The sequence below is a fragment of the Brachionichthys hirsutus genome, chromosome 23 (assembly GCF_040956055.1).
Source record: "Brachionichthys hirsutus isolate HB-005 chromosome 23, CSIRO-AGI_Bhir_v1, whole genome shotgun sequence".
Taxonomy (NCBI): domain Eukaryota; kingdom Metazoa; phylum Chordata; class Actinopteri; order Lophiiformes; family Brachionichthyidae; genus Brachionichthys; species Brachionichthys hirsutus.
In genome coordinates this window covers 5,470,047-5,482,808 of record NC_090919.1, presented here as the reverse complement: position 1 = coordinate 5,482,808, position 12,762 = coordinate 5,470,047, and the positions used below count along the sequence as shown (strand labels likewise).

Below are 12,762 nucleotides of genomic sequence, written 5' to 3'. Positions count from 1 at the left end.
ATGCTTTTATTGCTTCTGTTGCTCGGAGATCGCTGCAGGTGATGTCATTAATATTAAAGCATTATTTCACCCCCGTGAATCCCATCTGCTATTAATCAGAATGTTCATTTGATTTGGCAACCCACCCGATACACAGCTGTGATCTGCACATCACGGCTGCTAAATAAAGATAAAGTTCAGGACATGATCCTATAACCATTTATAAATCAGTTGGATGCTAGCTTAGCATCCAACTGATGTCTTTTTTAAAAATGAGTCTCCCTGTATCTCTAGCTCATTCATGCCGTCACCACCAAGGCTCAGCATCTTTATCTCTTGATCAGCAGACCCATCCACCACCACCACCACCTCCACCTGAATAGGGACTGCACAGTTGGATATATTTTGACAAACACTTAAGCAGACTATTTATTGCAAATAATCTTCCCCACCATCTCCTCATTTACACTGTAAAAGTTTTTAACACCCTAAATTCCCTTGTGTCGTTCTCCTTTATTCATGTCGTACAAATTTCAATAATTAATATTAGGTCATGTAAGCCACAGATTTTTGACCGGTGTGCCATCAATGTGCTGATTCACTGTCAGGAGAATGTCTATAACTGTTCAAAGGCTCTGCACCGCTACATATTATACTTGAATTAGTGTGGCCAATGGAATAATGCGCATCGGTATGTCTGTAAAGTGAATGCACTCGGAGCAAAGTGGACACAAAACAAAAGTGAAGCACAAAGCTTGTTTCGGACAAACAACAACAAGCATCCTCCTGGCCCGCATCTAAGTTCATCTCAAACCTTGTAAGAAGCCTTTTCCACCCCGGGCTGCAGCACTGGGACATTCCCAACCAGAGAGAGGATGAGGCAGAGCTCCTAAAACTGATGGAGCGGAACACAGAGGGAGCGTCAAGATGAAGACAGGAGTAATTTAGGTCAAAAGCCCAGAAGGGATGCTGAGGCACGCTTATATGTATAGTGTATATATATATACACACTCAACTTCCTTCATGTCCTTCCCTGACTGTGAATCTGCCCACATCCTTACGTGCACATCCTATTTGGAAAAAAAAAAGTCTGCTCTTAAACATGTATTCTAACACTGAGTGATGATATCATGAGAGATTTTCCATTTGTTCTAATTTGTTCCATGAGTCTAAAAACGAGTCATGGGGAACCAGGCCAAGCTGCCAGCGCCGATGTAACTAAACGTGTGTTATTTCAGTGCTTTTTGGACAGTTACTTTGCCACCTCTCTCCCCAAAGCAGCATCACTGTAAAACACGTAATCGGCTGTGTCACCTCCAGACTAATCCTGGAGCGCTTGCACTGAATGCATAATCAAGGCAAGGCCAGCTCTTTGAATTACTGATTGAATATCTTCAGAAACACACACTTTATGAAGAAGATAAATAGAAAAATGCACAAAGTCTCCTTTGAAATTGTACAGTGTTCAAATTAAAACTTAAAATATGGCCTGTTTTTGCCGACTAGATTTGAAATTGAGTGGAATTTGTGTGAGACTAAAAATTGTATTGGCTGCTTTTATGCTTTAATTACTTCTTACTTCCTATTTGTGATGTTATGATGTTGATTAGTTGTCGATAAATAATTATCGCTTAATTTAAAAGCAGTAAATTTCTAAATTTGAGTTTTGTTTCCTAATAAAGTTAAATTATCAAGTAAATAGCAAAAATTGAGAAAATATAAACTGTGTGAGTGCTGATGCCGAGCGAGTTACCGATATACTTCATGTTCAACTTCGCAAATGCGATCATCTGGTGTTGCCGCGCAGTCTGCTCGCTGGTTGGTCTTTGTTTCCCTTTAATCAGAACCAGAATCTTCCCAAATTTGTATAATATTGATTTTTAATATTTGCTAAATCAATGCAAACACATCCACGTCTGCATCCAGACGCATCTGAGAATCGAGTTCTCCCACACACCAAGTAGAGCGAGTGAGACAGCGCTGTCCGTGGTGCTGAAATCAGTGCGAACCAGTAAAAGAAAAGAAAAAAACATTTTCATACTTCTGCTACTGAAAAATAACTAATTTGATTGATTACTTTTACTCCATTGCTTCAACATAAAAGATAATAATTTGCTTGTATTTGACTTTCAAAATAAGAGTGGAAGCCATCAAATTATAGTACACGAAAATGATTTGATGTTAGAACACATCCATAAAAACAAACGCTTAAAGATTAAACCGAAGAGTCTGATCCCAGATCTGAACTGAACTTTATCAGGAAGACACCTTTAAGTTGTTGATAGTTTGTCATGTCCTTCATTTTGCTGCATGCTTGTGTGTGTGTGACCTGGAAACCAGCTGCTGCTCTAAATTGTGCTAAACTGCACGACAGCAAGGCATCGACTGGATTGACTCTCCTCTGGCATGAGCAGCGGACTTGTTGAACAGCAGACTTCACAGGCGGTGAATGCTTTCCCTCTGGATAACCTCCTGCTCTCTCTATCCCTACCATTCCATTAATCTCCCCTTTCCCTTGTTACCCGCTCTGCTCTTTGCATTCCGTGCTGTGAGCAGCGGGACCGAGCAGAGGGAGCCCTTGTTTGTGAGCGCAGGGGAGGCTAATTTTCATTCACTGGCTGTGTACACCTCAGCTTTTGAAGCCCTGAAGAGATGGCCCTTTGAGCTCTTCTGAAAGAGATGGAGTGTGTGTGTGTGTGTGTGTGGGTGTGCGTGTGGGTGTGTAGGGGTGTGTGTGTGTGTGTGTGTGTGAGCAAGAGAGAGAGAGGCAGATGGGCGGTTGGTAAAGAAGGATAAAAGGTGACATACCTTACAATGGAGAGTGTGTGTCTGGTCTTTCGTGCACGCGTTCCAACTCGTGTGTTTTCCATGTGTGTGTGTGTGTGTGTGCTACACAGTAGCTTAGCCTTGGGACAAACCCGAGTCATTATTAATCCCCAGACTGCTGGACTCTCTGTCTTGATGTGTTCAGCCTCTTAAATCTTTTTATACATCTTTTCTCTTCTCAAGGTTGTTTTAAGAACAACAACTCCCGGTTCCCGAGATGCGCAGTGATCCTGCAAAAGGTGTACGTTTCATCATGGTCGCTTACGCCGCACGCGGCGCAGCAGCAAACGAAAAAGGAAATTATTCACATGCAATAGAAAAGCAGGCAAATGCCTATTTAAAAATGCCATGGGAATGTTTCAAATCAGTTCCGCGGAGATCAATAAAACAATTTATCCAAGTGAACATTGCACTTCTCCGCTTGTTGCACGCAGCTTATCTCCAATGCGCAGCACAACCTCATGGAGAACAGGATAGCTGACCATGCTGGTCTCAAATGGCTGACTCAGCAGCTGCAAACTGTATCAATAAACTGGAGGTTTAATTATAAAAGGCAAATACACTCAGCGCTAAGGCCAATGTGTGACTCTGCTTCTGATTTACAATGCACGACAAACTCAAATCCTACCGGTATTTATCCCGTGCACCGCGTTGTAGTTAGCCGAGGCCGCGGGAAGAAAAGGTCGCCGCAGCGCTACAAGGCAAACTCGCAACATGATGGAAACTTCGCAGCACAAATGTCCAGCTCTGAAACAGCGGGACACCTTTATCAGAGTCAGCTGATAATTGATGGTTAATCCCAGCGAGTGAAATGAAACGCCGAGTCTGATTCCTTTGTTGCTAATGTACCGAAGGGATATTTTCCCACATTTCCATCACTCCATCCGAGACAAATCCACACTCGGAGAAGTCAGCGACTCTCCAGACGCAACGACGAGCTGCATGCGGATCCTGATTCCATGCAGTAATATTCTCCAAAGAATCACGTTGTTTATGAAAGCAGTGCCGCCTGATGGTTTGAAGGTCACAGATTCCCGTCCTTGACCCTTGCTTGCAGACATGTCTCCAGATTCTCTGAATCTATCGGTGACATTATGGCCTACGCAGCTTGAACCTGAATCTTTGCTTGTGAATGACTTTCAAGGTTGTTCCTTTCATAATCAAGAAGGATTCCAAGGAGAGCTAGAATTAAAACGCTACCTGTGAATTGATCCAATCAAATGTTTTTGAGCATTCCACATTGACTTTATATGATTTTCAATCACAAAGATTAATACATTTAAAGAGCGTGACTTTAATTTTTATATTTTTCGTGTAGAATTTCATGTTTCAAAAACCTGGATCAGAAGCCCCCCCCCCCATGCTCTTTAACACTCCACTGCTGCCGTGTGTGGAGGAATCCTACTTATTACGGAGCGTATGCACTTCTACTACTTCACATCAAATCCTATTAGATATTACCTCATCAATCCTTCAGTTAAATCAAATGCCATCCCAGATTTCGCTTGAGCACCGCTGCAGAAATGAAGCCAAAGGAACACGGATCGCAAAAGCCAGAGAGCTTATTATTTAAGCACTGTTGTAAAGTTGATTCCCTCTCCCGGGGTTAAAATGATCATTTAAATAAACTGTCTACGGCTAAATCCTATTTCTGCCTTCATTGCTCATCCAAACCGTGCGGTAATGCCGGGAAGGCCGAGGGAGCGTCAGGCCAGAGGTGGTGCCCGAGCTGGATAAAAGGCGGTAACGCATGAAGAAGAAAGACTTTATGAGCTGACAGGGAAAATAATGGGGGTGGGGGGGGGGGGGGGGGGGGGCAGCTGATGAAGGTGTGATAAAACATATTGTGGCGATTATGAAGTTCGCACACACAAACACACACACACACACACACACTTCCTCCTTTTCTCTCCATCTCTCTGGCTTACCTGCTATAAATAGCTCGAACTGAGCCCTTTCTAATTCCATTCAGAGTCTAGTGGAAAGGCAAAGTGCACGCAGGGTTTGGTGCACGCCCTGACAGGGACAGGAAGTACCGTATAGTGAATGGTTGCCAAGACAACCCCTTCACCCTAATTCCTCCCGTCTTGGGGCTGTATTCCTGAACCTTCCCTCCTTGGCTCACCAGGTCTCGCCCTCTCATCATCTCATTGTCTCTCACGAACTACATACTGCTGAAAGTCGACAAACCGAAGGCTTCAAAACGTAATCATTAATATATTCTGACAGTGTACGCCATATAACTTCACATCTGAATCCATAATGAGTTAAGTTACTGAGAAAAATGTGAATAATCTCTCCGATTACATATTTGCAATCGCTTTGCCCATATTCAAGCAACTCAAGACAAATTTCCACGGCAATTAAAACCATTAAACCATCAGATGTATCCAAAACGTCCAGCCACCCCGCCTTGCTGATCTAAAAAGACAAGAAAACGCGTCCATCTTTATAGAATCCAAAGTCGATTTCTTCTTAAAAGACCCCATTTCACCCACAGAAACGTGCCCTTCGCTTCCATTCTCCGCAGCTCCGCTCTTTTCCCCGTGCCGTTATGCTTTGTCTTGTCCGACATGTCGGCCTCAGTGGTCCTGGACACATTTTTAATAACCTTTCCTCCAATTCCACAGTCCATCAAACCCCCACAGGCTACACCATCTTCACAGTCAGCAAATTTAAAATTCTCTCCTCCTCCTCAGAGCTCACGTCTCGTGTTGAATAGTGCAGCCGTGAGTCGAAGCGCCTGATGTTACTGCCCGGATTGTTGCATATGATCAGAGAATGCTGGCCTGGCCTTCTGTCTGGACGTGGCTCACTAGGTGCGTTTGCATGGCCACATTTAATCGGATTAAAAACCTGATCAGAATAGAAATGCTTCATGTACAAACACAAAAGACAGAACTGGTTAGTATCCGACACAAACATGTTGCCGGAGATATTAAAAGAGGAAACTAACTAAGAAATGCGCGAAATAACGCTGACGTTTCAAGCAGAAAAGGGCGGAGCCATGTTTTGTTTACAACTGAAGTCGCTACGGCTTCTGCTTCTACTATTTCCGGTATATTTGGTCAAATTGCGCATGTCAAAATAATTTATTCCGGCCAAAAGTGTGATGCATGAACACACAAGTCCTAATTGGATCAATATTTTTAGGGTCCACAGTGCGTCCGATCGTAATTTTGTCCATGTAAATGCATCCATTGTTTCCCACGAATATTTCTGATAACTGTGTCTTTATCTCAGTCACCTAACATATATTAATGTACTGCCCATAGTATTACGACCTTACACTCATAATGAATTAACAAAAAACGGCAATCACCGTCAATCTTTGACTAATATTCAATATAAAAAACAGTTATTAAGTAGAAAGCACTCAGAGAACACATCTCTACCGACGCCGCTGTCACAAAAATGTGTACAACTGCAAAATACGCTCCAGGAAATGTCAAAACACAATCCTGTAACAATTGTTGATTTCCTGTCAGCATTTGGGTCTCTGAAAGAAGAAATGGCTGCACTTGTGAGTGAAGAGATCATCAATGGTTGTCTCACCGAATCCAAGAAATCTCACGACAAATTAGGCACACCATCGAATTCCTCCATCAAGGAGAACCCCCCCCCCCCTCTCTCCTAATACATCCATTTAAAAAACCCAGATCTGGAAAGAATTGCCCTGAATGGTGGAAGAGTGTGATTTTTATTGCGTTACCTTTCACGAGCTCCAGCTGCTCGAAGTTTGGTGATGGTGGGTTGGGGAAAAACTTTATGAAAAAAAAAAAGGTCTGGATGGAGACGCAGCCATGTTTGATTTGTAAAGGTTGGACTTCAGGTTTTGAGTAAAGTTCCTCTGGTCTGAACTCAATCTTCTATGAAATGTCCCTTATTTATTTATTGATCTCCAGCCCTATGGCGATGGCAACATCAGCCATAGCCCTTGGCCACTGCGTACAATATTGCATTAATATCGAACCCCCCTTGATGAATCTACTTGGAAAATTATAATACTGCAGAATAGGGGAGACTTGGGAGTTTGATTTTGATGCATGGAGACGGATGAAGTATCAGATGGAATAATTTATAAGGCCTCCAGCTCAACCCAAGAACCACGGCGCTGACAACACTGAGGTTAGCGTTTCTAAACCCAGAGGGAAATCTGGCAAATTCTCCTCAAACAGGACTAATTGAACAGAACTAGCAGCTTAAAAGGCGCTTTGTAACAGCTTATCGAGGTTAAACTCCAGCGAACCACCAGTAAAGTACTTACAAGCAAACCGCCGTCAGTTTTTTTGGGAGCCATTCTTGTTCGGTTGGATCCTTAACTCTTTCAGCGCCAATAACGTCTAAAGACGTTTTTTCATAACCCAAATATTCACTGCCAACCCTGACATTGAAATCTGCCTCTCTTCAACGGCCAATAACTCTGGAACACATGATGAAAGAGGAGACTTTGATCTTTCGTTTGATATGTTTGATACTTGCTTAGTCATAGTAAATAATATTCTGGAAAACCGGGCAAGATGGTCGAAAACTGTGGCACTCAAATGGCTGGTCAAATGGCTGGCACTGAAAGAGTTAATTTAGGGACAATTGACATGTTAGTGGTGCCTCCACCTTTCACAACCAGGATGTCAGCACTGCACGAGCAATTCCTCTTCACCTCCTGCATTGGTTCCTCATCCAGACGCCTCAGAGGAGCCGAATCATCCTTGATTCCTTGTGAAGTTTCACATATTGAAAATGTCATCTGGAAGCTTGTTCTTGGGTTGTGGGAGACGCATATTGATATTACAAAGTGGCCGGTTAAAGGGGAACAAAAAGTCCAATTGGCCATAAGCAGCAAAAAAAAAAGGCTCAAATGGAAAAATGGGGAGGACAAGAAAAAGGCGCAAGTCCTCTCAGGAAATGTTGCATCTTCAGATAATCAGCATGGGATGGGCAATAAATAAACTGTTAAATTCACTGGGAAATTTTACAGGCTGTAGTGATGAAGTGAGTAGATAGAGGGAAATGTATTGAACTGTGAATGGCTAAAAAAAGTGTCGTCAAAAAAGGGAATGACTATACATAAACATACATGTGCATGTATGAACACGAACGTAAAGGACAATACATTTTGATATTAATGGCATCTCCTTGGGTCGACTGATGTGGCGACACATTGACATTCAGGTCGAATGGGTTAAAAGGTTTAGCATTTCCAAAGCACATGTGAGAAAAGGTCACATTTATGAACTTTAAGAGTTGCTGTTAAAGCGTGGGTGGCTCCACAAGAGAGCAAATAGCCTGTGAAAATGCTAGTGGCCTATATAGGCACGCTTGAGGAGATGTTGTGGGTCTATTTTTGTTATTCACAAAGGTAAAAGCTGTTTTTACTCACATCTGCTAAGATGAAGGCGATGCTTGCTTCTTTCCTTCTTTGGCTTCTGCCCTAAATCTACAACAAAGTCCCATTGTGAGGTCTCTGAGTCCAGCCACCCCGCCTTGCTGAATCTACAATCTGACTCTGGGTTAAGGGCTGCTGGGTGTTGAGAGAAGCATGCGGGTTGTCTGTGAGCATGATGCAGAGGCGGCACTCCTCCCTCCCGACTCCTTATCGATCGATCCACTGTGGCTCTGCAGGAGCCAGATGAAAACCTCTCGCTATGATTTATGGGATGTCATTTTGAGGGGAACAAGGTGGCGCTCCTCCCTCTATGTATTGTGTGAGGGTGCAACCGGATCGAGGCTAAACTGGGTCCTAAGGCCTGGATCCATAATTCTGTAGGAAGTAGGAAACAAGTCTGGTTGATAGTAAACACTCAACATTTCAGTGATAATCCACTGAACATCAATTTATTATTATTACCAGTGAGTGAAAAAGGAAAGGGTCACGGAGTAATCTGATTATATATTTATGGATGTGAGGCTATAAATACTGTAAAAAGCCATTAAACTGCATTGAGAGAAAGAAACAGGAAATATCACTCTAAAATATTCATCCACCGAAAGTAACCAAATTTAAACGTACTCATTTGCATATTAAAATGAAGCCTCATGGGGAGCACGGGTAGTGCGGTTAGCAAGAGCTAACGTAACATTGCCAGTTTCTCCCTTGTGCCGACCCCAAGCCCGGATAAATGCAGAGGGTTGTGTCGACCCAGGAGAAGATACACGGACGTAGTGAGGGAGGACATGAGAGTGGCTGGTGTGGTGTGGTGGGAGGACGATGCAAAGGACAGGGTGAAGTGGAGAACATTGATTTGCTGTCCCTCACGGGACAAGCCGAAAGTACAGTATTACTCATTTGCATTTTCCATTTAACTTATGTTAATCACACAGTATCATGATTCATTACTGTTAGGTAACTCATTTCTAACTTTTTTTTATTTATTACAAACTCATTATTCTGGCATGCCGTAAAACTAATTGGAAAAAAGGACATTAGCTAGCTTCATATTTTACTAAGTGCTGGAGTATTAATTAAGCAGTCATACGTATCCAGCAGATGTCAGTTTGTTATTACCAAACACACACGCCCATGTCACTGTCCCACTTTCATCTATTTGTACTGACGGCCACATTAAGAAGTAATTGTGGCTGCTTAATCCACTCTAAATGAGAGGTTCTTAAGGATTCTGTCTTAAGGTGCCCTAAAACGGATACAAATTAAAGGCCCGACAGAGCTGGAGCATTCAATTTCAAAATTAAGTGTAGTAGATCCAACTCCTCCCATCCTCATTTCATCATCTCTACCTTCCATTTCCTTCTCTCCCCTCAGTTTCATCCTACCTCCTTTATCGCGTCTTCTTTTCTTCCACTCTTCCCTTCTCATCTATTTCGCCACCATGCCAAAAATAAAAGACTTCGAATTGATGTGGGAGCAGTGAAGGAGCAAAGCCAACCCAGGGGCTGTTGGAGGAGTGCTGAGGCTGACAATATCACGCCTGACCTGGCAACCATGAATGCAGCATCAATGACGGTGATGGACGAAACCATATATGTACATTTACCTTAATGTGTACAATGTTTGTATTTGATTCAGACTTTATTGAACACCCAAGCTGACCGAATTCACTGCTATGCAAGACGATGTTGGCTGGTGATCATGTTGAGTGATGAAGGTCATTTGGGAAGATATTTTACACCTGAGTGACGTTCCAAGTCATGCGCTCCCCTCTGCGTCATGGAACTTGCGTTTTTTTTGCGTGTCAAACAGTAGACAAGCCATGAGGCAGTGTGAAATGACTAAAGACTTGATGTATAGTGTTCTATATGTGCCAGGGGAGCTGCAAGAGGCGATGATGGGTTCTGAAGGCTGAGGCTACAGTGTTGATGTGGAAAGGTGGAGGGAAGGGTGTCGAGCTGTGACAGGCTAAATAAAAAGTCCAGGAAAAGTGCTGAAAGGGAGGTGGAAATGTGTTAGAATGAAGAAAGGCGCTCCAGGTGGCAATCGGCGGCTCGTCACATTCGGAGAATTTAAGGCATAAACACACTTATAAAGACACGGACACATCAAACTGACAGTCTCAAAGCACACGATGGTGCAAATTTGCATTTGTGAGCATGTTGACGGCAAAAGAGCGTCCAAAATACACATATTGGGTTTATAGATTGAAAAGATTTTCAAACGTTTGAGGCAAAAGCACGTGCGTGTAAAAAAATGTATTAAAAAAGACTTTCTGCATGTGAATCCAGAAAATGCAACTCTAAGAGGCATTTCCTCACAAAATGTTCTGGTCCCCGTATTATGGATCGGAGGTAAAAAGATCAATGTGAAGCGCATCCTACAATATCCTGGGCGAGGAGAGAGAGAGAGGGGTGACTGAGGTGTCTGGATTTCACATCTTCACATCACATCTTCCGACACAATGGAAATATGACTTTTATTACTCGCACAGCTGAAAGATCTGAGGTGAGAGTTGTCAAAGCAAAAAGTTGGAAAAGTCAACCGAATTGATTCTTCGTAATGGAAACTGCTTCAGTCCTGACCTTTGTTCACCTGCGTTATGACATCGTCAGTGGAATGCAAAGAAGCAAGAAAGAATCATTTTAAAGAATCATTAACTACCTATAAAAGACACATGGAAAAAAGTCATTCTGTTTAAATCATTGCATGAAATCAAATATTTTTTCCCCATTTTCCCAATTTAAGGGATCATCCGATGCCCCTCTCTGTTTTGAGTAGTCCCATCTGATCGATCGCTAAAGCCACAGGTGCAGCAGGCCTGTCGCGCTTTGGGCTCCTCTCAATGGTTCATTTTAAGGCTAATGCTGCGTAATTATTAAAGAATGTGTTGAGAATTCTTCTTCTTTTAAAAAATATGTAAAAAAAAAAAAAAAGAAATAGCAAAATTGTAGAGAATAGAATCAAATGCAAATACAGCACTTCCACAGTGCACTATTCCAAGTGAAACAAGCGAGCGGCTGCATATGGAATAAATATAGCCTCTGTCTTGCTTTGCTTGTTTCATGATCAAATATTCCCTGCAAACTATTTTATTAAATGGCATAAATATTGCGTAATGCACAGCATGCATGGCAGAAACAGCAAAAGTACGGAATGGGATTTAGCGAAGAAGCACTTCAGCCGCATTTCCTTTATGTGCTAGTGGTTCTACTCACATTTCTTGTTTTTCCGCAATTTTGCACGATGGCGTCATGACAACCGGTTACCCTGGAAAATGACCTCCTGAAAAGTACCTGATAACAAAGCTAAATCGAGTTGAGTAGAACCAGCGCCATGGAGTGGAAATGCGGCTGATTAAGTGATTCAATCGTTACTCAAACCAAAATTCCCCAGCTGCCACCAAACACTTAATTTAAGCGCGTGCACTCACCGTCCTCCGTGGGTACGTAGATGTTGAGGTAGAGGCAGTCCTCACTCTGGTTCTGGATGTAACCCGCCGCCACATCCAGGTTGTCCGTGAACCACACCGGCAGCATGATCTCAGGGAGCACGCCGTGGACGTTCTGAGGGCACACGGGGGCAAACTGGGTGGCGTTGCGGATCTCCTGCCAGGATCCGGGGGCTTCGGGCGGCTGAAAGCGGCGGTCGCCGATGGGCGCCGTGGCATACGGGACGCCCAAATACTGCTCGACGGGGCCCAGGATCTCATTGTTCAAGTCTTTCTTGATGCCTCTCAGCTTGCCGTAGTTGGTGGTGACTACGGGGTTTTTGGACGGGTCCGTCTTCTGGCTCGAGGCCAGGCTGAAGAGCAGGATGAGGCCGAGCGCACCCATGAGGCACCAGTCTGGCATGAGAGTAAGGGGGCGTGTCCTTGACGACAAACCCTGCCCACTGTGTTTATTTAGAGCAAGTGGGCGGGGCCACATGGCTGGATTCATACTGCTCAGCCAGCTGCTACTCGTCTGTTTTGGAGTGCTGCTGTCTTTTGGGAGAGATTAGAAACAGTCTGGAAGGTGTCGCATAAGAAGAGGATTAAAAAACAAAAGCAGGCAGAGCCTGAAAGGCTGGTAAGATCCAGAATAGAAGCGCTGACCAGCGGTGAGGCTGAGGGCGAAACCGTTGGAAGTGATGGAGGGTCCGCGCGGGTTTACAAGGAGGAGCTCGGATCACATGTGGGTGTCTGGTCAGTGTTGATTCTGCGTAGCAGCAATCCAAAATGTGTCCCCAGCCATGGTTCTGTTACGTTCCATCCCTGTTGGTCTCCTTTAATCCAGTTCATTTCGATCTCGAACAGCCGCTGAAATCTGCAGAATGAGACAAGGAATAAGGAGAGGTGAGATTTACAGGTCCGTCATACAGAAAGGGGGGGGGGGGGGGGAAACGAGAAAATCAGGGGTGAGGAGAGGCGATGGGAACGATTATAGCTTATCTGCAACAGAGATATCGACATCGACACTTGGCTGTTGCAAGGAGGAAAAAAAAAAACACTTCCTGAAGTGAAAGCGTCGGCAAGGAAACCAAACTTGCTCTTGAGATCAAGTGCACTGGTCTAATTTTGGGAGCCTTTC

At 43.7% G+C, this 12,762-nt stretch overlaps 1 protein-coding gene across 1 annotated transcript in view; it reads right to left on the bottom strand.

Annotated features, from left to right (window-relative positions):
* nlgn2a (neuroligin 2a) overlaps nt 1-12,156 on the bottom strand; it is a 79,317-nt gene extending 67,161 nt beyond the window's left edge. Inside the window, exon 1 of the mRNA XM_068756025.1 lies at nt 11,625-12,156. Coding sequence (XP_068612126.1) covers nt 11,625-12,132 — 508 coding nt within the window. The 5' untranslated portion in view covers nt 12,133-12,156. The remainder of the gene's footprint in view (nt 1-11,624) is intronic.
* Nucleotides 12,157-12,762: the final 606 nt, after the last annotated feature.